The sequence below is a fragment of the Carettochelys insculpta genome, chromosome 4 (genome assembly GCF_033958435.1).
Source record: "Carettochelys insculpta isolate YL-2023 chromosome 4, ASM3395843v1, whole genome shotgun sequence".
Taxonomy (NCBI): Eukaryota; Metazoa; Chordata; order Testudines; family Carettochelyidae; genus Carettochelys; species Carettochelys insculpta.
Genome location: NC_134140.1, coordinates 114,280,278 through 114,306,362, shown reverse-complemented (window position 1 = coordinate 114,306,362; position 26,085 = coordinate 114,280,278). Strand labels below are relative to the sequence as shown.

The 26,085-nt window shown below is 43.0% G+C and overlaps 2 protein-coding genes across 17 annotated transcripts in view; one reads left to right on the top strand and one right to left on the bottom strand.

Annotated features, from left to right (window-relative positions):
- Window positions 1-26,085, top strand: part of C4H4orf17 (chromosome 4 C4orf17 homolog) — a 72,561-nt gene that overhangs the window by 3,178 nt on the left and 43,298 nt on the right. For 7 of the 14 annotated variants that reach the window (XM_074993559.1, XM_074993558.1, XM_074993557.1 and 4 more), the window contains exon 2: window positions 17,548-17,622. The gene's annotated coding sequence lies outside the window, so the exon portion shown is untranslated. Of the gene's footprint in view, window positions 1-1,600; window positions 1,675-15,871; window positions 16,018-17,547; window positions 17,623-24,968; window positions 25,237-26,085 lie in introns of all 14 variants that reach the window. The other 7 variants (XM_074993550.1, XM_074993553.1, XM_074993554.1 and 4 more) reach the window with 6 other exon arrangements.
- LOC142012776 (alcohol dehydrogenase 1-like) overlaps window positions 1-26,085 on the bottom strand; it is a 35,063-nt gene that overhangs the window by 1,302 nt on the left and 7,676 nt on the right. Inside the window, exons 2-8 of one of the 3 annotated variants that reach the window (XM_074993543.1) lie at window positions 17,510-17,610; window positions 8,290-8,391; window positions 7,619-7,757; window positions 1,756-1,843; window positions 1,429-1,648; window positions 745-1,008; window positions 410-545 (exon numbers count right to left, since the gene is read on the bottom strand). In XM_074993543.1, coding sequence (XP_074849644.1) covers window positions 410-545; window positions 745-1,008; window positions 1,429-1,648; window positions 1,756-1,843; window positions 7,619-7,757; window positions 8,290-8,391; window positions 17,510-17,527 — 967 coding nt within the window. In that variant the 5' untranslated portion in view covers window positions 17,528-17,610. Of the gene's footprint in view, window positions 1-409; window positions 546-744; window positions 1,009-1,428; window positions 1,649-1,755; window positions 1,844-7,618; window positions 7,758-8,289; window positions 8,392-17,509; window positions 17,628-26,085 lie in introns of those variants that run through there. The other 2 variants (XM_074993542.1, XM_074993544.1) reach the window with 2 other exon arrangements.

The following is a 26,085-nucleotide window of genomic DNA, read 5'->3' as shown; positions in this document are numbered from 1 at the left end:
AAGAATTCAAGTTGATAACCAATTTCAAATTTTTCTGATAGGCAATCGTACTTTGACTCTCACTGGTTACCCAGACTAACCGTGTACCCCCCCTAACATTTGCCAGTATGTGTTCAGAAGGTCAGGCAATTAATGGAAGTGGCTACCTTAAACAGAGAGCTGGATTTTATACATTTCCCTACAGCAATGTTGTCATTTGAATTTGGTGATAAAAGGGCTATCAACTTGTGTGATTTTGGTAATAGACTGTGATGAGGGTTGGAAATACAAATCTAAGGCCAGTGAGAGCTTTAAGAGAGACAGGAGACCCATGCAATATGTGGAAATCACTGTTTGCTATTTACCACAGCCTCACCCTGAGGGAACCAGGGGCACACAAGTGTTTTTTCACTTCTTTTCATCTCCATACCTCCAAAAACACACCCTTTCCAGGTGCAGCCAGTGAAGAGCAGCATAGGACTGAAAGAGATCTGTGAGGCTGAAGGTGGTACCCCTACAATCACGCTCACCCCATAGTTAATATGGCAGGATGCCAGGGCAGCTTTCTGTTTTTTAAAAAAAAAAATACTTTAAGTCAGAAAAAGACAATGAATTACTAGAATCAGTATGAAATTTAATTGGTTGTGGTCAAAGAGGCAGCACAAGCCTCTTTGGCATCATTAATCACCATTGCCCAACCTGCAACGGCCTCTCCATGAAGAATCTGGATGGACTGCTATCTTAGAGTATCAATGTCATGCTTACCATGGTCTCAGGGCGTCCAATGACTTCAAAGGAATAGTCCACACCAATACCACCAGTCATCTCCTTCAACACATCTTCAATAGGCTTTGTGAAGTCCTGAGGATTGACACACTCAGTGGCTCCTACCTCTTTAGCCTTGGCAAATTTGTCTTTGTTCACATCAACTGCAATGATCCGGGAAGCACCAGCTGCTTTACAGCCCATAACAACAGAGAGGCCAACTCCTCCCAAACCAAAGACAGCGCAGGTAGAACCACGTTCCACCTGCATAGTCATCAAAACATGAGTGTCTTAGAATCCAAGGGACATACAGTTAGTTTGCATTAGTTATCCTGTAATCTTTTCATGTGAGTCACTGGGATTCAGAAAATTCCATGTAAATTTTGTGGATCTTCCCATCCGTGGCTTTGGTGGGAGACTCTCTAGTTTTCATTAAACATTGCTAAAAAACTGTGAAGAGCCCCATGCTTACTGGGAACCAATAATTTCATAGTAGGCCTTTGGCAATTTAATATAAATTAAAGAAAACTTTTTTTGTCATTCAGTAACTGCAATGGGGAAACAATAGCATGTCAAGCAGCAAAACCAGTTCTCCTGACTTTCACACTAATGCCTTCTTTTGTAGGCCACACAAATAATCAGCACTATTCCAGTAACAGAGCTTATCCCCTTAAACAGCCTCACCTTTGCAGTATTGACAGCAGCCCCATAACCAGTGGAAAATCCACAGCCAATCAGACACACTTTTTCTGGAGGAGCAACTGCATCAATTTTGACAACTGACGACTCATGCACCACTGTGTATTCAGTGAAGGTACTTGTATTAATAAATTGATAAGCCTGTTTTCCTTTGCAGGTAAACCTAGTGGTGCCATCCTCCATTAATCCATGAATTTTGTTAAGGCTATTCAAAAGACACCCAGAAATAAGGTACATTAGATATTTTATACATGGGTTAGTGTTGCATGAACTAATATTAATTTGCTTAGGATAATAAGGAATGCAACTCACTCAGTTTTAACACACAGATTGCCTCTGGGGTTTACACAAGCATCACACACTCCACACTGTGGCGCAAAGAGTGGGATGACTTTGTCACCTGGGAATAGATAAGAAAACATCCATCAACCAGCTAGACAGCACGTAAACCCATTTTCAGCAAGAGTACAATGCAGTTATTACCACCACCATTTCAGAACAGAATAGCTAGTAAGTACCTAAGTGATTTTGTTCCCAAGATTCAAAATTCCCTGCAAAATACACTAGAACCACCACACAAAAAAAACAAAAGGTGGGGGGGGAGAGGGAGACATTCAAATGGATTGTATCTAATCTCATTTCCTACTGTTCAAAGGGAGTATTGATAACCAGAAGGGCGATCATGAAAGTTACAATAGAATATTAAGATTAATATTCAAAGACCCTGTCATTGTCCCAGAATTCCAGAGGGCTATATCTGATATACAATATAAAGTCTAGCTGCTCACAGATTAGAGTATTAAATGTATGCAAGGGGAAATTACACTCTGTCACATGAGTTATATGGTGAACTGAACTGGAAGGGACCTTGGGAGATCATCTTGTTCAGTCCCCTGCCCTCTTGGCAGGATCAGGCATGGTATGGAAGAGGTTGATATGGGGGCTGCATTAAACAGGCCTTCATAGTTTCTTTGGTAACTCCATCCAGAGGACCTGCATAAACAGGAAACCTTAGAAGATCACAGGAGGAGAATTTTCCTGCCTTCTCCCATGCAGTCCACTACAGTTGAAAGCCAACATGACCTCTTCTTTCTGATCCCTGCTTCAACTACTTCTTTCAAAAGAAGCAAGCCAGTGTAGACGCTGCGCTTTTGAAAATGGGGTTTATTTCGAAAGAAGCTCTTCTGAAATTAGAATATGCAAATTTATACCTCATTTGCACGCCTCTTTTGAAAGAGGCATGCAAGTGTAGACACACCCCTAGTCTCTTTTCATTGAGCCCACCACTCACAAGAGCACATGTTAAGTTTCAGTGCTCAAAATACACTGATTTATTTCTGCCTCATCTTTACCACCTCCTTGCATTGTTTCCTAAAGAATGTACAGAACCTAGTGCAATGTGGAGATTTTATAAGTATTGTAACAGTATCAACTATACAAAATGGGAAATGACTGTCTCAGAAAACTGTAGAAAGAGATCTGGGGGTCATAGATGGCAGGACCAAGCACTTTCTAGACCATCCCTGAAAGCCATCTATCTAACCTCTTCTTAATGGAGATTTGCCAAAGAATTAATTCTGAGCCCCTATGAAGGTACGAAATTCAAATATTTTTAATGTTTCCGGTCAATACAATGGAATGAGCTATAAGAACTCTCTCTGAAGATTCAACAACAGGAGTGGCTGCTAGTTGCTTTGGAGAGATGTTTGCAGACCCTCTCTAGAGTATGTTGCCATCTGGAATTTTTAACAAAAAAAACTTAGTCTTAAAATTTGGGAAATAACTTAGTAAATGCATATTAATTTTCTCCACTTTTGCCCATCTTAATTCTGAATTATTGTTGTTGATCTCTCTCTGTATAAAGATGATACTTTACATTACCTTTAATAATTGGTAAGAGCAATTCCAAAAGGGAATAGACTACCGTACGATTGTCTGACAGGCCGAAACAAGAAAATTTAACTGACTTACGAAGTCTGAAGAGAGAACAAAAGCAGACTATGAACAGACCACTAGAGATAGTGAGGAGACTCCCAAACATGTAGTTTAACTTATTATAAATGTCTCAGAAGTTCAGATTCAACAAGTAAGATAAACTATCCAAGATGAAGCAAAGACTGTAAGCCACTTTACTGACACTTATTCAAGAACAGAAGATAGTCACAAATTGATCCTTGTCAGAATTAAATTTCTTAATACTACCTTTTCCATGCTACTGTAGCACCATATAAAGGGTAGTTAGTTACCCATGGATTAAAGCTAGGGTGTGTCTACACAGGCACAAATATTACTAATGAGGCACTGAATTGAATATTCAGCACCTCATTGGCATTAGGGCGCTTTGAAAGTGCGCAGCTTGGTGCGGCTCCACAGGGGTCCTTTCAGTCCAAAAAGGACCCCACACCTTTCGAAATCCCCTTATTCCGCTCAGTGAAGGGGATTTCTTTTGAAAGCGGCGTGGTCGGAAGCATCCTATTAGTAATCTTCGAAATGGCCATTAGCATAGCTAGTTCAAAGATTTGTGCCCATGTAGACACACCCCTACTGTCTTCTTTTTCCAGTGCAGGAAACCATCTCTTATGCTTCAGAATTATTTGATGAGGCATCTGTTTGATCACATTAAAATTCAGCAACGTCAAACTGACACGCAACTTTGCCTTTCATACAGAAAAATGTTCAACAGATCTTTAGCTAGGTTGGGGATCTATGGTCTTAGTCAACAAGGGTAGTTAATTACATGAGGATCTGAACTCTTGTTCTTCTCTTTCCCAGCCTAGAACCCTTGAACAATAGAGATACTTGATACTTCTTAAACATTCAGACTGGTGTGAAAATTTGCCTTTCTTATGGAAACAATGATAGGTTCAAGAATAGACCTTACTTGTAATTGGACCTTTGTATTATAGAAATGTGAGACACTACACAGAATAAAACATTAAATTTTTAATGTGATTATAACTGTGATATAACTACCAAGGTATGTGCAAAGTAAAGTCAATCTGTAGCAGAATAGCTGACAATTGGAAAGCAACAAATCTAGCTCAATAGTGCAGCAAACACAATGGAACCCAGGCAAACAACACTAGGATTAGACACTGTTTACCTGCAGTGTCTGACAAAAGAATCCAACTTTCCCACAGAACGATGAATTTTAAGCCTCGCTAATAATGGACAAAACATGGCTAACATAAAGCAAAGCTAAGCTGTGAACAAGGGGAAGGCCCTTGATAACAGAACTTGGCACAAACGGGGCTGAGAATGCAAAACTCTTGGTAATCAGCCCTGGTGCAGAAAAATCACAAGGTACCACCAGCTCATTAAGACAGACCTTGGTACCAGCTCCTCACAGATATAGACACAGGTTCAGGAAAGGGTCTTAAAATCACAGCATGATGGATAAGAGATGATCTAATCAAACATGAGGTGCATCATCAGAAGGTGGTAACCTGATACATCAGCAGTGAGGTGTAACTTGTTTGTACCTGTGTATAAAGTGGTGTCTTTCCCACTGAGTGAGTCCTTTCATTGTGGCAAGTACGTATGCACAGTTGGCTCAGTAGGGTCTACTGACAACTGTTGTTGTACTTTGCTTTACAATAAACCTGGCCTGGAACCTTTGATCCTTACATGGTCTGTGGTTTTTGGGGGCCCTCTCAGAGTCTGCTGTAGTCATTGGGCCCACATCACTGAACTCGCACACAACAAGCAGCCTTCTGGTTATCATCATCAACAAAGCCAGAGACCTGTGAGGATACCATGGTAGTAAATCCCCCTAACTACATCCATCCTGTATTATTTTGAGCCATCTGTATCCCGTCCCCCCCACTTTCCCTCCAGCAGCTGCTGGTGGGGGTCACTTCCCTGAGCCTTGGGGAAGCATGGCCAGCTGCCACTTCCCTTAGGGCACCCAGGGAGGCTGGCAGCTGCCACTTCCCTGGGGCTCTGGGGGGATTGCCAGGGGCTGCTGCTTCCTTCCCAGGTCTGGGACAGGGAGATATGGTCACCCTACTCATTTGGATAAACAAATGCCATATAATGTCTAACGTTAAATGGAAGCTGTCAGGGCTTCTAGTGCCAGACCACCTAGGAAAATAAATCATAGGGGATTAGAAGATGGAGGAGGGAGAAAAGAAGCAATCTTAGATAACTGTGACCAAAGCTTAGTAATACAAGACAGTTGAAAGCAACATTCTCATTCTTGCAACCTCACAGAAAAGGACACTGATAGATCTCCTTTGCCAACTGCCCTCTGAACTGCAATTAGCACAGAAACTTTCCTTTCTTCCTTCATCTCAGTCCGCACCAAAGGTCCTTGCGCCCAAAGCAACAACAGAATCCCTTCTCAAACTTGTTCTGGTGATTAGCCCAAAGCTGCAACAGGATCTCAGTGAAATTACATTATAATTAGCCTTAAAAGAACTAGTTCAAATTAATTCTCCGGAACAAATGATCATCACACGCACACTATTGCCATGCTCGGGGGTAGGGGGGGGGAAGAGAAGGAAAAAAAAAAAGTAAAGAATGAAAAGGTGCATCTTTGCTGCCAAAGCTTTTCCCCGCCCCTGCTCTCAGAAAAAAAGCTTATACAAAGTGATTTGATTTAGAAATCTGATGGGGTTTCCACCCCTTTATAATTCCAACCAAAATAGAATGGAGGTTTTTGTAATACTGAAGCACTGACATGGCCAATATAGCCAGGAGATGCTAAGATATAGAAAAATTTAATCAGTGGGTTGCATCCATTCAAAATTCAGATGCTGCTTTGCTTCATTTAATATTTTATCTTGACTTCACTTCTCACTCCTACTTACATAGTTCAGAGTTATTGGAGAATACGTACTGGTGTCCCATCTTACAGTGTGCAGAGGAAGATGAAAACCTTCTCTCTGGGTTTTACAATTACGTGCTCTGTGGCACAGAGAATATTGTGAAGGGAACAATGCAATGTGTTCCTCCTCTGAGGACAGGTATGGGCATACAGTTTTTTTGTTTGGAAGAAGAATTAAGGACCCTGGCAACTTCGAAATCCCCTTATTCCTATCTGCTGTTAGGAATAAGGGGATTTCGAAGTTGCTGGGGTCCTTTCAAAAAGGAGCCCCATCTGGGTGAGCTGTGTCAATTTCAAAGTGCATGGGCTAGTGTAGATGTAGCCTTTATGTGCTATTGTCATTCCAGTGCTGAGTCTGAAGAAAAGGGCCCTGGAATAGCAAGTACCTGAGCACATGCCTAAGAATGGGACTTTTCAGTTTAGAAAAGAGAAGACTAAGGAGGCTATGATGGTAGTCTATAAAATCATGATTGGTGCTGAGAAAATAAATGAGGAAGTTATTTACTTGTTCCTATAACACAAGAACTAGGGGTCGCCAAATGAAAGTAATTAGCATGTTTAAAACAAGCAGAAGGAAGCATTTCTTCATACAACACAGTCAACCTGTGGAACTCCTTGCCAGAGGATGTTGTGAGGGCCAGGGCTCAAAAAACAGTTAGATAAATTCATGGAGGATAGGTCCATCAATGGCTATTAGCAAGGATGGGTTGGAATGGTGCCTAAAGCCTCTGTTTGTCAGCAGCTAGGAATGGGTGATGGATCACTTGATGATTACCTGTTCTGATCATTTCCCCGGGACACCAAGTACTGGCCACTGTCAGAAGGCAGAATACTGAGCTAGTTGGACCTTAGGTCTGACTCAGTAGGGCTGTTATGTTCTTAACAGAGTGGTCACATTGAAGTACGTGAGAGTATGAACGTGTATAAAACTATGCACACATTTAAATTCCTTACTGAACCGGAACCTTAGTGAGGATCTGACGTCAAAATGGCAGGTCACATTTGAATCCCTTTAAATGAAATACAAATATGCCCCTGTTTGGAATGCTGGTGGAGGATCAGCATTTCAGCTGCATTATGGGATTTGGAAGCCTGTGGGGGGAAAAAAAACTTGAAGTGAACAGGAAAAAACTTTTGAAATAGGAAAGATCACTTGGGAGCATAGCAAGACAGAAACAATATATTTCTCCTCCAAAAAAATCCTTGATAAGGCCCTGTGAAGGCTGAAATGTTGGATTTTCTGCAGTAAACGAGTTCAGACATGAGTGTTATTGATATTGGAGCAGGGCACGCAAATGCTGTGTGAGAACTATGTATCATTGGTTAGTGCTTGAGGCTCTCTTATACCTGGCTTTACACAAGTCACCCCTTCTCCAACGCTCTCTACAACACCAGCTGCTTCATGGCCAAGAATGATGGGAAAAGGTGCAGCTAAGGCACCGCTCACAACATGTTCATCTGAGCGACAGATCCCTGTGGCCAAAATCTGTAGGGAAAGCAAAGAATATTTCAATATGTAAAGAACCAATTTTTCATACTTTACCTATGTGAAATGAAATAGAAATGAAGGTAGATTTCTTATGCTAACACAAAATATAAGACACAAAGGCTACAGCTTCTTGTCTGTGGCTCGTGACAAAGACCACACTATTTAGTGCTTTAGCACAGCAAAGTACGGCCTTTGTCATCTGCCAAACGACTTTTCCATGAACGTTCACTCTTCTTCTGGTCTGTGTAGCTGGAAAGCTTGTGTCTTTCACAAACAGACATTAGTCTAATAAAAATATTGCCTCACCCAACTTGTGTGTCTAATATTTTGGAACTGACACACCAGATTTAAATAGCCTGCATAACTTAATACAAGTTCGTCCTATAGTAAGCACTCTGATGGTAATATTTGTAAGACTGAACCCTGAATTTATATAATAGAACAGGCAATTACAGTACAGTTAATATTATATATAAACATTAATTAGTAATAGACAGTATATAATTTACAAAATCCATCTTTTTCCTACCTTAATGCGAACTTCATGTGCCTTTGGGGGGGCAACTTCCACTTCCTCAATGGAAAATGGTTTGTTAGGCGCCCAGGCAACAGCTGCTTTGCATTTAATGACCTGCGACAATAGCAAGCAAAACAAAAATGGCATTTTTATAGGCAGCACCTTCTACAAGGTGTGACTTGAGCCGCCTGCCTTGTGCTTTGTACTGAGAGTTGGTTCTCCCTTCTTCTCACCAGTTCTTTTTCTGACACCCAGTGCGTCCACCAAAGGTGACTCTTCACCTTGTCCCTTGGGAGAAGGAATAACGTTACCAGTGCTGGTAAGCAGTACAAAACCCACGCAGCCTCTCAGAACTTGGAGTGGATGGCTGCTTTAAAACTTTGTCCTGAAGCAGAGGAAGTGCTATTGTTGGAAGAAGAGGAAGTGCTGATTGTTCAAGGGTTGAAAGCAAGGAAGGGGGACATGTCAGTGGCTGTGCAGCAAGTGGATCCTCACAAAGCGAAGCAGCTGAGAGCCAGTCTGCGAGAGACAGAGCAGCTGACTTGGACCGTACCAGGATGGGAGCCAGGAGCAGCACTAGGCTGTCAAGGAATCACTTCAGAAGGACAAAGCAGAGCTGCACCATGGAATCATGGTCATCCAGAACTGCAGAAGGCCATGAGTACTAAGGCTTATCATTTTACGTTGAGAAGAAGGAGAGAGGTTGTAGGCAGTTAAATGGGAAGGCCATCATTGTGTTCAAAGAGGTAGGAAAACAAGGCACCAGAGGGTTTGTTGGGGAAAGTTTACCAGCCCCAAAGATGACCAGGAGCACCCAAGATTCACTGTTGAACCTGAACTCTGCCCAGTATTCTTGAGTTCTGAATCTGGAGGCTGTACTCAACTTCTGTCCTTCTATACTGTGGTAGCACTGGGCTCCTGAATCTTTGTATTGGATGTAACTGTTTTACTTTCCTCCCAGTATTTTCCCTCTCTTCCCCTTTTCACCCTTCTGTAAATCAATGTTTTTTCTTTTCTTACATTCACTGTACTATCCCACCATATGCACACGTGTTTAATGGGACAGGAGTTAGACCAAATACCTCTGGAGTGGAAAGGTGTTTCTGGGCTGCATTCATGCAGGTACTTTTTCCTGGCCAGAGCCTACCCCACACAGCAGACTCTCTCTTGGCCATGACAGCACTTACACAGGGCAGGCAACAAACAATACATTAATACCCCACAAATGATTGACACAATCTAACAATATAACAGAAGGGGATTTTACGGGGAGCTGGAAAATAGGATCTGGGCAAGAACAGGTTAGCGCTAACCAAGTATTTTAAAACTTCAGCAAAGCAATCAAAATCTCCCATCTCCCATCACTCAAATCTTCACTGTGTCCCTCCTGGCACCTATCCCAGCAGACAGTACATTAGAGATGAATCTGGGGAGGTGTGCTGCAGCACTGTGATCGTTAGCTGGCTTAAACAAAAAGGGTATTTACTGAATCTTCACCCTGAGCGGGGCAGATTCCTCTCCTTGCTTCCTGGTCAGAGTCGTGCACTGTCTTAAATTCAGTGCTGTCACGTGTCTCTGAATCAAGGTGCCCATCCATCCCGCTTTGGGTGGGACAGCCGCATATTTCGGGTACCATCCTGGCATCCCAATTTAGAGCCAGGAGCTGGACCCGCATGGCAACATGGCTGCTGCTTGGCTGCCCCCAGCTGGGGGAATCATACCTACTGCCCAGCTTCACTGGCAGGGCAGCAGCCCCGCGACTTGGGGCAGTCAAAAACCGCAGCTGCCCCCCTGCAGTCTCCCCAGAAGGTCTCGCCCGCCCAGGAAGGGTTGACCACCTGTCCCGTTTTGGTCAGGACAGCATCATTCCCCCCATGTCCCATATTTGGCGGGGTGCGGGGGAGAGCTATATTCACCCTACTCTGACTCATACCCAAACGGCTGCTGCAGGCCCCAGAGCATGGTCGGAGGGGTCCAGGCTCTGCATCCCAGAAGGGCAGGGCTCCGGGCAGTCAGATTTCAGCATCACCCAGACCGCAGCACTGCCCCTTCAGTTGCACACAGCTGGAGCAGCACTTCTGTGGCACTTCAAAGGGGCCCGGACTCCAGCCACCACTGCTTCTAGTTTGGCCAGAGTGCCGGGCCCCTCTAAAAGGCTGGTCTCTAAACTACATGAGCCAAAACTGTAACTATTTGGCGATCAGGTTGTCCATTAGTTGCAATAAGTGCAGTGCTGGGTTTGGAATCTTTGTCATTTTCTTCTGCAGTTGCCATCTATACAGGTTTCTCTGTAGGTTGTTCTTTCTGAGGAAGAACCTGCAGACTTTGAGGGGTTCTGCTTGGAGTTTCCATGGTTACTCTCATATGATCCAGTACAGAATTGCTTTTCTTCATTGGAGTCATTTAAATGTCCACTCATTGCAAAGGAGTCTCTCATCACTTCCTTCGGATACTTGAGCCAGCTGCCCCTACTGTAACGTAGAACTTCTTGAAGTTGTGTGTCGGTTGAAATTGCTTCTTCATCCACAGCATCCACATCTGCTTCTACATTATCTTCAAGCTCTTGTGAAGCTGTGTGTGATGCTAGGCTCTGTGACTGTTCATTTCTACCACCAATTTTTTCTGAGAAACACATTTGGCAATTGAGTTAAATCTCATTAACCTTAGCAACTGATGGCATTTCAGCTGTGCTTGACCCAGGTCTCCATTAATACATGTTACCAGTGGCCTATGGTCTGTCATCAGCGTAACCAAAGCAAGTCTGGACAGAGATCCGTGCGAGCGACCTCACGCATGCCAGGCACTCCTGTTTAATCTCTGCATATCGTTTTTCTGCTTCTGTGCAAAAGCAAAATGCACCTAGCTTCTTTTCAGAGCCAGTCAGTCCACCACCCAGGCCACAGCTGTTTTTACAGGCACCTACCATTGTGCTCATTAACATTGTTGTACTTGAGAATGGGAACTTAAGACTAGTTTAGTTTTGTTTTGTTTTTTTTTGTTTTGTTTTTTAAATAAAAAGTCTTTCTGAAGCCAATTTCCTGATCTGGTCCTGTGACAAAGTAAACCTGCCGCACACTAGGCCTGGAGACATCTCAGAGGATGACTTGGGGCAGCTGCCACAGGCTTTGTGCTTTTGGGGGCCATACTGAGGCTGCCCCAACTTTCCTACGGGCAGGGGAAGCCTGGGGGATTATGAGCCCTGGTATGGTGACAGCAGGGTTCGCCTCCCGCTCAATCGTGTGGGCAGTGGTGGGGAGTAAAGCTGCATGTGGCTTCTTGGCCACAGTGGGGATTAAAGTGCTCTGGCCACCCCCCCACCCCCCCGAGCGCTCTGCTTCCCACTGCATGGAGAAGTGAGGTGCAGGGGGCCAGGAGGGTGGTGGGGTGGAACAGGCTGCTAGGCCGCTCTGGCTTCTGCCGCCCATGGGGTAGGGATGAACCTGCTGCCACCACGCCCCCATGATCCGCAGGCTGAGTTGCTCAGGAGGGTAAGGGGACTGGGCACAGGCAGGAGGGGGGTGTTGCCTCGACCCACACCCCTTTTGGGGCAGCCCTGACTGGGCCAGTGGGTATGTCCCATGGTACGTTCAGTCTGAATCTCTGGCCCAGGGGTCTGACTGCTGAACCCAGCCCAAGTAGCGCATTTTAGTTCCTATCCCCCTACCTCCCTTCTGGGAGCAGGCACTCCCTCCAGCAGCTCCACTTATTGCAGCTGGAGGACATACAAGTTTCTGATGTTCAATCCCTGACCTTGGCTCATGGGTGTACAAATATGCACACGCTCAGGCCAGCCCCTTTCAAATGCAAACACTTGCATGCAATTTAGAGCAGTTTTAACACCTGGCTCTGCAAACCAGGAACCAAATTCAGGACCCATATGTAGACAGATTGCTGCAAAGCCATGGTTGCAACTCCCTGATTTGTTTTGCTGGTTTCTTCTCCTTCCCTGAGCAGGGCCCCTCCACTCTTCTGCACTCCTAATTTGTTTGCGCTTTCCCTCCCACTTCTGTATTGTTTGTTCTCTCCTATCCTTGCCAAAGAGCACACTTCTGCTGCTGTCAAGCATGCAAAACAGGGAGGAGACCCTTGAGCAAAACTAGTCTTAAGTAAATCAAGTTTACTATCCCTGTAAGGGTATTCAGGAGCAAAAGACATGGATGTGGGTCTGAACAGGAATGCTTTGTTTTTCTTGTTTATGTTAATGGTTGTAAACCAGAGATGATGTATCAGTCAGTGCTCCCAGAGAGACATTACTGAGGGGACATGAATGGAACTGGGAGTACCGGGTGTTAGGCAGAAAGCAACTCAGCCACATGGCCAGAACAAGCCACAGGTTATAATCAAGTTGCACATGTCCAATTGCAACTGCATTCTATTCCATTCTTTGTGAATAAACCAATATTTATGTGAAAAAGGAAAGAATAAACCTTGAAGCATAACTCTGGAGTTGATGGACTGTAATCAATGTTAGGTTTTCCTCAAGTACCACATCTAAGAGCCAAGCCTTTGTCAGTCTCCAGGCTTCATATTTTTTAAATGGCAACCTCTTTAGGATTTTTAACTGGAGAAACAAAAAAGAAAAACAAACCAAAAAAGCCCACAACAATTTTCAGGTAGAGCTGGTAGAAGTTTACCAAACAAAAAAGCTATTTGGAAAAAAAATAGTTTTGTGCAAAAATTTTCAAGACTGTCTTATGAAAAGTGTTTACATTTTAAAATTTGAAAGCAAATATTAAATTTAAAATTTGTTTATTTTGAGACATTTTGATACCTTTCAGGCAGAACTGACATAAATGTTGAAAATAATTGGAAAAAATGGTTCCATTTGGAAAAGAAAACAAGTTCATCATTGTGAATATTTTGGCTACCCTCTTTTAGATCTTTCTGTCAGATATAGTTTCAAGTTAGATTGGCAGGACACTGGAACAGCCATTTGTATAGCTGAAGTGCAGTCAAGTGACCTATACCACCTGAATGTTTCATGTTGGTCTGTCAAGAAGATTTTCCAGACTCCACCCTGCTGAGCCTTCAGCTATTGAACATCTAAAACATTTCTGAAGTTGCTTCAGCCATTTAACATTTTTCTTGTTTTAACTCACTGCTTTATAGCTGAATCTTTTCCAATCTTTATTGTGCCAGTTGTGCATGCACAAAAAATTAAGCTACCAGTATATACAGTAGATGTGGTTATTTAGTGGAAATACATCAATGTTAAGTGATTTTAATACATGTGCAATACGTTGAACTATTATAAAGTATGACTGAAATGTAATGTTTTCCCAAGACTCATACTTCCCAAAATAAGATCTTGAACTTAAATCCAAAATTCTAGCTACACAAAATATATTTTTATATTTTAAAATTAATTTCTTTGAAAGCGGTCACTCTAGTTGCCTCTTTGCAGACATTTCCAAAACCACATTTGTGTAAGTGATAAATTCATTTGAAAGAGCAGACATGTCAAAAACTTTTTTGTTGCTTTTTGTTGGACTTTTAAAAGAGCTATAATGGTGGCACTTTAAAAGGAGTGCACAGTCAACCTGTGGAACTCCTTGCCAGAGGAGGCTGTGAAGGCTAGGACTATAACAGGGTAAAAAAGAGCTAGGTAAATGCATGGAGGTTAGGTCTATTGATGGCTGTTAGCCAGAATGCGTAAGGAATGGTGTCCCTGGCCTCTGTTTGTCAGAGGCTGGAGGTGGATGGAAGAAGAGAGACTGTTACCTGTTTGGTTCACTCCCTCTGGGGCATCTGGCATTAGCCACTGTCAGCAGACAGGAGACTTGGCCAGATGGACCTTTGGTCTGACTCAGTACGGCCATTCTTATGTTCTTAAAAGTTCAGTACATTGTAAAAGATTCTACCTGTATGTATGATATTCCTTACTTTTAAAATGGGAAATGCCGGTGGAACCAGGAACCTCTCTAAAAATTACAACTGTGTAATAAAAGAAAAATTAGTTTAATTAAAATTTTCCAAACCTTTGTTTTTTAAATTTTGAAATGGATTCTTTGTTTTTAATCAAATCAGTCACAGTTATTTGTTAATTTCTGAAGTGTTTCACAGCATTTTTCCAAACATAATTTGAAAGGTTATGGAAATGTATTGTTTACTCAACCCAGGGATTTTAACAAATGAAATTTATTGGCCATTATGTTAATTATATTATAATAAGTATATTTTAAATGGAAATTAAGATCTTTTTGAGTGAAAAAACATCAATGTCAAAAAAAGGACAAATTTACAATGAAAAAACATTGAAAATATTTACTAGCATCTCTAAAAGTAAAATGGATTTTAACTGGGTCCACTATAAGATGGTGATGAACACTAGCGCAGAGGTGGGCAAATACCAGCCCGCAGGCTGGATCCAGACTGCTAGAGTTAGTCCCTGGCGGGCGCCCTTCTCTGTAATTAGCTTTGCCTACACAGGTATCAAGCAATCACAGCTCTCATTAGCCATGAATTGCCATTTGTGGCCAATGGGAGTGGTGGGAAGCTGTTGTGATAGACCTCTCCCCCTGGGTTTAATGGGAAATGGGTTATGAATATAAATATGCATAACTCAGAGATGCTTTAAACAAAACGTGTCTTGTGACCTTTCAATGGTATAAATCTACTGAATATGTAAATCCTTTTTTTGGGCAGGGATCATTTTTGTAGTTCAAGTTATAGGCATTGTCTACATATGTGTGTTCCAAATGTTTGTCTCTGTGAAGACCTCAACAGGATGTGTGGCTACCCTATTGTGAGAGTGTGACTTGTGAGGGGACAAGCAGTACTTAGCCAAAGAGCCTTTAAATATAAATGAACATATGGAGATACACATCTCATAGACGTGGAAGGGACATTGGGAGGTCATTGAGCCTAGTCCTCTGCTCTCTTGGCAGGACCAAGCACCATCCCTCTTTTCCCCCTCCCCTATTTTGCCCAGATCCTTAAACAGCCCGCTCAAAGATTAAACTCTCCATCTTGGGTTTAGCAAACCAATGCTGAAACCATGAGCTATGGGGGCCAATCAACATTGGAAGAACTTTCCTGTCTACATTCAGACTAGCATGCAGGCAATGGACAGAGTTAGGTGACTTCACTCATGAGACAATCTCCACCTTGGAGAATACTTTAACACAAAGAGAACAATAGAATTCTCTCCACAGGGGAAAAAGGTATAAAGAGGGGCCTGGGACCTTCCATCTTCAGCCTGCCTTGGAAATTGCCTGACGCACCCTAAGAATGACAGAGAACTTTACTGGAGACCCAGGTCAGGACAAGAATTTCGGTCCTGAATATTTCACTTGATATAAGTGTAACGCCAACAGACCCAGTTGGCTGGCAGCAGGTACTGAATCTGCGATTATACGGGCTAAAGCCCTGTGCTCTACTACATGAGCAAAAGGCCAGCTGGCACGCAACCAACGCTGTAGAGCAGAGACTCCACTCACCCTAGTATGAGGTCTCAGTGCCTCTGGGTACTACATAAAGATAGCTGTTAGGGTAAGAACTCACAAGTAACTGGATTTTTAGGGGAACAGAATTAGCTGTGTGTTTTCTTTTTTGTTTAATTTGGTAACTCATTTTGATCTGCTTATTTTCTCAGAACCACTTAAAGTTAAGTTTGACTGAAGCCTTATACGTAATGCTGTTATGCCAGAAGACTAGGTGCAAGCTTCTGACCAGTTCACGTGTCAGACATAAGGATGTCCAACACCACTTTACAGCTGAGGTCAGAGATCAGATTGTGAGGTGAGACATGGGGCACATAGTAGGAGAAAACCCCAACTTGTACATTTTGACAAGTATCAGAGACGTAGCCGAGTTAGTGTGTATCTTCAAAAACAACAAGAAGTCCGGGCACCTTATAGAGTAACAGATATTTTGGAGCATAAGCTTTTGTGGGCAGAGACCCATCTGATGAAGCAGGTCTTTGCCCACGAAAGCTAATGCTGCAAAATGTCTGTTAATCTGTAAGGTGTCACAGGACTTCTTGTTGTTTTTGTACATTTTGGTTTGACATATTTTATTTACCAGGTGGTGAGATATGGATTTCACAATCTGCAAAGGGCAAAGTCCCAGCAAATTTTGCAAACAGAAATGGAATCAAAATACTCCAAATTCTTAGTTACAAATAAATCCTAACACAAATACACTTGAACCCAATTTTTCTGTGTAAGTACAGAAGCCTCACTGAGCCCGGGACGTGCATTGACCCATTTGAGCATTGTGGGAGCCATCAGAGCTTCCCTGCACTTCTTGGAGGTCACACAGGCAGATGCTTCAGAACATCTACTTTCAACAAGTCTCTGGGAAATGGAGTAACCCTACTTTATACACAGTCTGGCCAGACATATGACCAGCAACAAAATATTGTCTCAAGACAACTTTCTGAGAGTGCTTCAATGATGTATATTAAGTGTTACATCCAGCAGGATCCATATTCATCTATCGAAAGCCATTATTCTTATATCAAGGTATTTTAGTGCCTTTTATGACCTCAACCACAATGTGGAGACTATGAGAACCTAGTAGAGGCATAAGCACTCATTTTTATTTAATCTTTGGTGAAATTTTACTACATGAATGTAAACCAGGAAAATGTTCACTAAGTGTAAATGTTTTCTCATGTAAGCGTCCTAAAGCAACAATAATTCATCTCTGTTCTGCATATCCTATATATTGTAGTCTATGTTGTTTACTTAAAGTTTGTATTCAATGTGTTTTAAGTTAAAAGTGCTGCATGAACAAGTCTGAATATCCTGATGCTTCTACAGTTACATTAGCAAATTGAAGTCAACATTGTCTTCATTTTTTCATTTAGTTTTTTTGAAAAAGAAGATAAAACACTATCCATATGCCCACAGCTTAAGGCACTTTGGGATCTTTGAGGATGGAAGTGCTTCGTTGCATTAATGTGTGTGTAAAAATTAAAAAAAAAATGGAATTTATTCAGCTAACCAATCAGCTATGAAAATAAATGCCCAAACAATTGGGTTTTACTTTGCTGTTGCTGCTATATTTTGGTAGGGTATGTTTAAAAAGGCAAGTTCTGTAAACGTCATTGCTCAATCTCAGTACAGTACTTACAGTATTTTCTTGGGTGGTACAGAAAACAGTCCGTCTCATATTTATGTCAACCATTATTTAGGACTTCTCTAAATTATTTCAATCTTAAGGGTCAAATTTAAAAAACAACTATCCACATTGAGGTTAAAGTTTCTAAGAAGAACTGCGTGCTTACTTTGCCTGTAGTGCTCATGCTGTCTTTCTCTTCCACAGCTTGCTACTTCTTGTTCCAGATGGACAGTTGGCTGTTGAGGATTCCTGTTGCTGCTAGCCCTGCTGGATAAACAGGTTAGAAGTTGTTCCTGCAGTTTTATGCTAGGAGTAAGTAATGGGAGAATTTGTAACCGAGCCTATTTGTTCCAAACCCCACCCTTCAAACAGCCACAGCAGTGAAATGAAAAACTAAACTCCTCCTCTAGTGAAACCGTACTCTGTACCTGACCTGTTATAACATAACTGGGCTGACTTCATAGGCTACTGTAGTATTATCTTGTGTGTATACAATGCCATATACATACATTGCATGCCAAAGACCAATGTGCTTGTCTTTATGTGTTGGTGGCAGATGCATGTCCAGTGAAGCACAAGGTACACAACCTCACATGGCAAATCAGAATTTGGATCTCTAGCTGCTTTCTCAATCCCTTCTCCAGCAAAGGCTTTTGGGGGGTGCCAAGAAAGCAACACACACACCTCTCAGCTTACAGAGATGTTGTCAACTGGACAAAAGAAAGCAGACATTGCTCTCAGGCAGCCCTGTCTGATCCCCCAACCCCCTTTTCAGCCAGTGGGGGACATTGGTGTGCTTAAAGGACTGCACAGGATCTTTTGCAGGGGGATAAAGCAAAATGTCACATTTATTGGTAATATATATACCAATCAATACTGTACCATATACATATGATATATTACACTCATGCATGTACACACACCCACTCTCTCTCCCCCTCCATCTTGTTGTTGTTACCACCTAGTTACCCTCCTTAACATCACTGGCCAGGTAGAGGGGAAGAGCCAGGCTTCTGCCAATCTACGCTGATGCTCTGTTGATAAAATGGGACTGGGGTCCACTTCCAAACACCTTACATTTAGAGTAGCTTTTCTTTCCTGCTAATCTACTAGTCATTTTATGTCAATCTGTGCACTGGAGCTGTCAGTCAGTGAGGGAATCATTTGTGGCACCTTCTTCTGGGTACTGTCCTCGGTGTTACCACATTCATCTTCAGAAGGTTTTGAATTTGCTTCCAAAGAAGGTGCTTGCCTGTGATTCTGAAGTGGCCACAACACACTGTGTAACAGCTCTAAGCTGCTCCCGATTCACACTGTTGCCAGGGGCTAGCATGGGTCAGGGCAGTCTTTGGCTATTTGTTTTCAATGGCAGAGGGGAGTGAGGGCCTACAACCACTTGCGGCAAATTTTTGCCACAATACACTGGCACGAAAAACCCAGATTGCAACGAGGCTGCAGGAACTATGGGATAGGTACCCACAATCCATTGCTCACACAGTTGAACCTAACAAAGGTAGTGGAAACACACTCTGTCGACTTTCTGGACACGTGGACATTCAACATCAACTTTATAAAATTTAGTGGTAAAAAGTCAACTTTAAGAAATGTGACTTTACTTCATAGTGTAGAGATAGCCTTAGTGTCTTGGGATCAGGCTCCAATCCCTCCTCCAACTGCTGCAGCTGAGGTGCTTGTTTTCCAGGCCTTATTCATTCAACACAGCAATCAAATCAAGCGGAAAAGCTCTATTCTGCTCCCAGTACAGGAGACATTTTCTTTACCTTAGTGATTTCTAAGCCCTATAACAAAGTTTCTGTATTATGAAAAAGGCTTAATACAGGGATTTAAGTACAACACTTCAGTACTGCACATTGCTAATAAGGTGGCCCACTTTAGGGAGGACTTAGAATTTCTTTTCAGCAACCCCAGAGAGGCCTATATCCTCCAGACCAGGTAGTTTGTTTGCTCATTTTGTTTTGCATGAGCTATTTTATTGTCAGGATAGGAATTCAGAACCTGAGTGACAGGAGGTACCTAGTTGGAATTTCCTGAGGGAAAGAGTTGCCTGCAGGCAGGAATAGCTTGCTGGTGCTTATAAGATTATATATCCATTTAGAGGAATTCTTCCTAGAGCTGTTTGTGCTGGAGGCAGACCCTACCTACCTAAATTGCTCCATTTTGTGCAATTATGTTGTGTCTAGCTTTCTTTACCACTTGCCTTCAACTAGTGTGACTTGACATGCAGCAATCAAGCCCTTTATCATACACATGAATATCTATCCAACCAGTAACTCCTCATCTCTTTTGAGGTGGAATTCCCTTGGCATGAGCATAGTCCTGGTGTCCCCAGTTTCCTTCATCTCTCTTTTTTCTTTCTTCTCTTATTTACTTCCTCTGTATTTCTCTTTGAATTCATTTTTAATTCTTCCCCTACATTCATGGCTAATGTGAACTTCACAGAAACGGACAAGAAAAATTTGGTTTTGACAATATACAATCTGAGCCCTATTACCATGTCCTGGTAAGATTGCTTGTGGGCTTTCTACATTATGGGGCAAAACAGAAGTGAGAAAGGAAAGGTTTCAAGAGATCACTTGCTGCTTCAATCCACAGCAATAAAAGCATGCTCAGGAGAGAAGAAGGGTGGGCCTAGGTTCAGGCAACTTTTGACCCCCTGAATGTGTCTCTTTCCTGCAGCATGGCTTCACATTCAGCTATTCTGATACCTCTTTGAAAGCCCTATCCTGTAGGATAGGATTGGCCTCCCAAAAGACAACAGAAGAATATGCTGTTTTAAGGGCTACTTAATGCATGCCTAATATCAGTCTGTTAAATTCCAATGGTGCCCTCTGCTATCTCTCTGACACTCATTAACTTAGGTAATGGCCTTTGAATAAATAGTTGCAAAGTTTCTCATCGAGTTAATCAATGATTTAGCCAAAGTTCCTTGGAACTGGTGGGGCTTTTCAACTACCCAAAAGTAATTCATGCAGTTTGATACCTCTGGTCAGTAATCCCAACGATTCTAGCCTCACATTTCAAGAACTATGTCACACATGACGAAGTTGACATGGCTCCCTAACTATTTTTAGAAAGCTTATCATAATCTATTCACATGCCAAATATTTCTGACAAACTCTGTAATAGTTAAGGAGAATGAAATGTGATAATTTTATCAACAATACAACCTTGGGACAAGGTGCTGTCACAGACGATCCCATAGGAATATTCCCCATGCCAGTGTTTCTCAACCTTTTATTAAAAAAAAAAAAGTACCCCCAGACTTCTCTTGTGTACCCCTGAGAGTGCCAGCAGTTGAGAAATATGATCCTAAGGTAATGTGCAGTCTTGAAACAAGTGCCAGTCAACCTTTCGAGATTACTGTACCCTTATCAGAAGTTAGATTTGTTTTGCACACAACCAAGTTACCCCCCCACTTAAAAACTACTTACAAAAACATGCAAAAATATTAGAGAAGACTCCCACTGAAAACTTGCTGACTTTCTAGCACTTTATTGTCAAATAAACTGATTGGAATAGAAATATTGTACTTGCATTTCAGTGTAAGGCAGATGAAGCAAGTCATTGTCTGAATGAACTTTTAGATTGTACTGACTTTACTAGTGTTTTTTTAAGGAGCCTGTTGTAAAAACTAAGGAAATATCTAGATGAGTTGATGTACCCCGTGGAAGACCTCAGTTTACCCCCAAGGGTACATGTACCCCTGGTTGAGAAACATTGCCCCATGCTAAGCATGCCACTTACACCTACCTTTTCCTCTTTGGTGCTCCCTACCACCATGTCCTGCTGGCTCAGATCGTCTGGTCTTCCACAGCCAGTGCTGCCGAAAGCCACTGCGGGCCCAGGGCTAAGTGTGAAGCGGGGTTCAGCTCCACATCCTGGAAAGGGCAGGGCCTTACAACATTCATCCCTCAGGGCCACTGGGACTGTGGCACTGTCCCTCCCCCATTCCTACTCCCTCCAAGCCCTGTGCAGTTGGAGCTACACTACTGTGGTAATTCAAAGAGACCCAGAGCACCAGCTGCTGCCTCTGCTACTTTGGTAGTGGCAGCGGCTTGAGCGTCAGGCCTCCGTGAAAGGCTGGGCCTCAGGGCAACTGCCCCTTTCCCCGGATTAGTTCATTGGAGCAGGGATAGCTCAGTGGTTAGGGGCATTGGCTTTGTAAACCAAGGGTTGTAAGCACGATCCTTGAGGGGGATCCTTTCAAGGGTCTGGGCAGGTTATATTTAAAACAAAATCAGTCAGGGATGGTGATAGGTCCTGCAGTGAGGGCAGGCTGATGGACTTGATAACCCCTCCAGGGCCCTTCCAGTTCTGTGATATACAAAAAGTGCTTAGTAACATTTTACTGATGTTAATTGCAACTCTCTGCAACTTAGCCAAGCTACACCTTTTAACACCCATTATCATACTAATCAACATCAAACATACCCGTTACCATATTCCTGTTTCTGCTACATCTTCACATTACATCTTTATTAAATATACCTCTGTACCAGATAAATAGGATTTTAATAAAACATTCAAACTGTAGCCAGACATGAACCCCCCATTTGGCCTTTTCTTCTTCCCCCCACTGGGAGAGAGACACAGAGAGAAATAAGCAGGGGAGACAGGTAGCCTTTGATGTCCTGGGAACGCAGGTGTGCTGTCTCGCCCAGCCTCTCTACTATACACAAAAACCAGACAGTGAATGGGCTAGCTAATGGCTGCCCTTCTGGCTGAACTCGGTAATTGACACGCCTTGATCACTTCCCCAGGAAGAATGGGGAACCCTGCCCATCACCTCTAAAGGTGCCCAATTGTCCACAATTCACAGGTGCGAATTGAGCCTTGCACCTTCCCTGGGAAACCTGGGGTTCAAAACATTCCTCCCCAATTGGCCACTTGAGACCAGGAAGAAGCCTACATGCCACAAGGGGTATAAGAGGGCTTGGCAGCCCCGCCCCCCCCCCCCCCTTTGAGTTCCAATCACCTACACCTGCTGGTCAGGTCTGGAATTAAGTCCCGAGACTGGGGACGCCTGGTTCATATCTACTTCTTCCCGAGGGATTGAGACAGTATGACTCTGGTTCCACCAGGTCTAAGAGGCAGGGGTGAAAATCACACCTGCAACAGGCCTTTCTTGTGTACACATTACTTGTATTAGTTTAAGCTAGCTAGTTTGTCTAAGTTAAATTGTGTTGTTTCCCCTTTAAAAACCGCGGGTGCTAACTGTTTTGGGCTATAAACTGCTAAAAACCATTAGCCTGTCACTCAAACCGCGGGAGGCGTTTACCCCTTTGATCTATTAGAACACTGCGATCCTCCACTATCTTTTACATAGAACTGTAGAAAATCATTATCTTGCCTATCAAACCCCAGGGGGTCCTTACCTTACCTTAACTGGCAAGCTGCGGTCAGCAATGACCTTCTGTAAACATTAGTAACCTTGAGAAAAGTCATAATCCTGTCACTCACTCGGCCGCTATCTTGGTTTCATTCATAAATTGAGCGGTCAGTTTAAAACCCCCTTTTACACGCGGCAGCCGCTTCTGTTGTAAAATTGCTGCCAGCGGTTTCCTATTAACTGTTAGTAAAGTTATAAACCAAAATTCACAATTGTGGTACTTTGATTGCTTGTCTTAGTTAAATTGTTTCCATCTTTGTATAAATAAAAAGTAACTGTTAAAGCCTCTCTAAGTGTAATTTTCCTCTTGCTGCTGTACCCAGACTAAAAGAACCCAGCCTGCCCTGGCTGCTTAGCGTAGCTGCTGGTGTGGCATCACCCCCTTTGCCCCACCGGACCTTTAGCTGGCACCTGGGCATTGGCTCACACTAACCCACCCCCAATTAAAGATCTTGCTGAATCCAAAACATAGCTGCAACATCCTTGTTATCATTACTTTTCTACTGGACTTCACCATTTCTACTTTTGCTCATGCTGTGAAACAATTCCCTATGCTCCCCTATACTTAGCTTAATAATCTAATGCATCCTTCATTCTTAACCTCTCTTTTTTCTCTACAGGTGAGAACTGCCCACCTCAGGAACTAAACGAGAAATATAACAGATAACCCAGCCCAGCACCAGCTGGGAATCTACTCCTCATGTGACCAACCTTCCTATGGCTAGTAAAGGCAGGACAGTGGCTTGCCAGTGGAATAAGGGATGCAGAGATGAGGGGCTGTATTGTGGAAGAATAGGGCTCATTGCATTAAATTAATAGGCAGCAGGTTTAAAACGAACAAAAGGAAGTGCTTCTTCACATGGTGTACAGTCAACCTGAGGAACTCCTTGCCAGAGGATTTTGTGAAGGCCAGGACTATAACAGGGTTCAAAGAAGAACTAGATAAAGTCATGGAAAAAAGAAAAAATCAGTCCGTCCATTACTATTAGCCAGGATGGCAGGGATAGTGTTTGTATCCTCTGTTCGTCAGAAGCTGGGAATGGGTGTCAATCACTTGATGATCACCTGTTCTGTTCACTCACTGTGGGGCATCTGGCACTGGCCACTGTAAGAAGACAGAATTCTGGACTAGATGGACCTTTGGTCTGACTAGGCGTGGTTGTTTTTGTGTTTTAAGGTCTGACAAATTTGGAAGAAAGCAGAGAATTGGTGTGCTTTGCAGAAATAAAGGCATGCGTGCATGGTCACATGAAGTCAAACATTTAAATACTGACAGCATGCCACAGAATGCTTAAGCAAACATTTAAAACAGGTCCCTCTCCAAAGGCTCTTAAAGTGTCATGGGATGAGAGAGAAGGTCCTCTCTTGGACTGGTAACTGGTTAAATGGCCAGAAACAAAGGGTAGGAATAAATGGTCAGTTTTCAGAATGGAGAGAGGTAAATAGTGGTGTACCCCAGGGGTCTGTGCTGGGACCAGTCCTATTCAACATATTTGTAAATGATCTGGAAAAAGGGATAAAAGGTGAGGTAGCAAAATTTGCAGATGACACAAAACGACTTCAAGTGCCAAGCAGACTGCGAAGAGCTACCAAAAGAATCTTCGTAAATTGGGTGATTGGGCAACAAAATGGCAGATGAAATTCAATGTTGATATATGCAAAGTAATGCACTTAAGAACAGCCATACTGGGTCAGACCAAAGGTCCATCCAGCCCAGTAGCCTGTCTGCTGACAGTGTCCAGTGCCAGGTACCCCAGAGGGGGTGGATCAAAGACAATGACCAATCGATTTGTCTCCTGCCATCCAATCAGAGGCCAGGGACACCTTCCTACCCTTGGCTAATAGCATTTTGTGGACCTAACCTCCATGAATTTATCTAGCTCTTTCTTAAATTCTGTTATTGTCCTAGCCTTCACAGTCTCCTCTGGCAAGGAGTTCCACAGGTTAACTATGCGCTGAATGAAGAACTTTCTTTTAAACTTACTACCCATTAATTTCATTTGGTGTCCTCTAGTTCTTGTATTATGGGCACAAGTACATAACTTCTCCTTATTCACCCTCTCCACACCTGTCATAATTTTATATACCTCTATAATGTCCCCCTTAGTCTCCTCTTTTCTAAACTGAAACGTCCCAATATTTTTAGCCTCTCCTCATACGGGACCTGTTCAAAGCCCCTAATCATTTTAACTGTCCTTTTCTGAACCTTTTCCAGTGCCAGGATATCTTTTTTTAGGTGATGAGACCACATCTGTACACAGTATTCAAGATGTGGGCATACCATAGACTTATCTAGGGGCAGTAAGATACTCCTTGTCTTATTTTCTATCCGTTGGACTGAAACATATAAAAAGATGGGTGCAAAGTTATAGAAGAGTTCTTCTTGCCATCACCACTCTTGGCTGGCTGGTGAGGCTTCCAATTATTGCACAAGAAAGCAAGCTGACAACAATGAGCGCTCAGCCCCGGATTCATGACTGCAGGTAGACATGCTGGATCTCCTCTGCCTTGGCTTCCTCAGCTGTCCTATGCAGCTCTTCACCTGCATGAGTCCACCTGTGTAAGCGTGTGAGTGTGTGTGCGCGTGCTTGAAAGCTAGTTTCCCTTTTTCCTTTAATCCAACAGCAGCATTTAAATCTGACTGTAACCCTGTGTTAGCCGGTGGCCGGGTAATGTGCGGTGAGGTACCAATTATGCCCTTATTACCATCCGAGTCTTTAACTGCTAGAGCGCAGGGCTCCTTCGCAGCGGGCAGCCTGGGCCAGGCTGTCGGATGCCCCAGGGTCCTAAACACCCGAGTCTTTTACTGCTAGAGCAGGGAGCTCCTAGCACTCTCACCTATGGCCAGGCTGTGGTAACCAAACGGTTAAAGTTCTTTTTATTGTGCCGGCTGTGTTGGAGTGACAAAGGGTAACAGCAGTCAGACTTAGATCTTAACTAGTTACAAGTTTATTAAGCTATAGTTATAAGCATGTGGTTACAAAAGGCTATTGTCTACTTCTTTATGCTAGCAGAGTAAACAGGTTACATTACAATTCAATACCACGATGTCTTAATGCAACAGCATCTATCTATAGAGCTCTAATTCTTTAACTGTGCGCACCAAAAGGAGACCTTAATGTGGGTATATGTTACCCTCCTTGTGTGTCTCAGTACCAGCGTAGCCAAGCCAGGATCGGTCACTCAATTCCACGGAAAGACGAATATGAGGTTGGGCATTCCCAGTTGCAGACCTCGGGAGGCAATCACCTGACCCAACCAGCAGGTAGTTGGTGGGAATGCACTCAGAGTCAGAGTGCTTCTGGGCCCACCTTTATACCCCCTGGGTCACG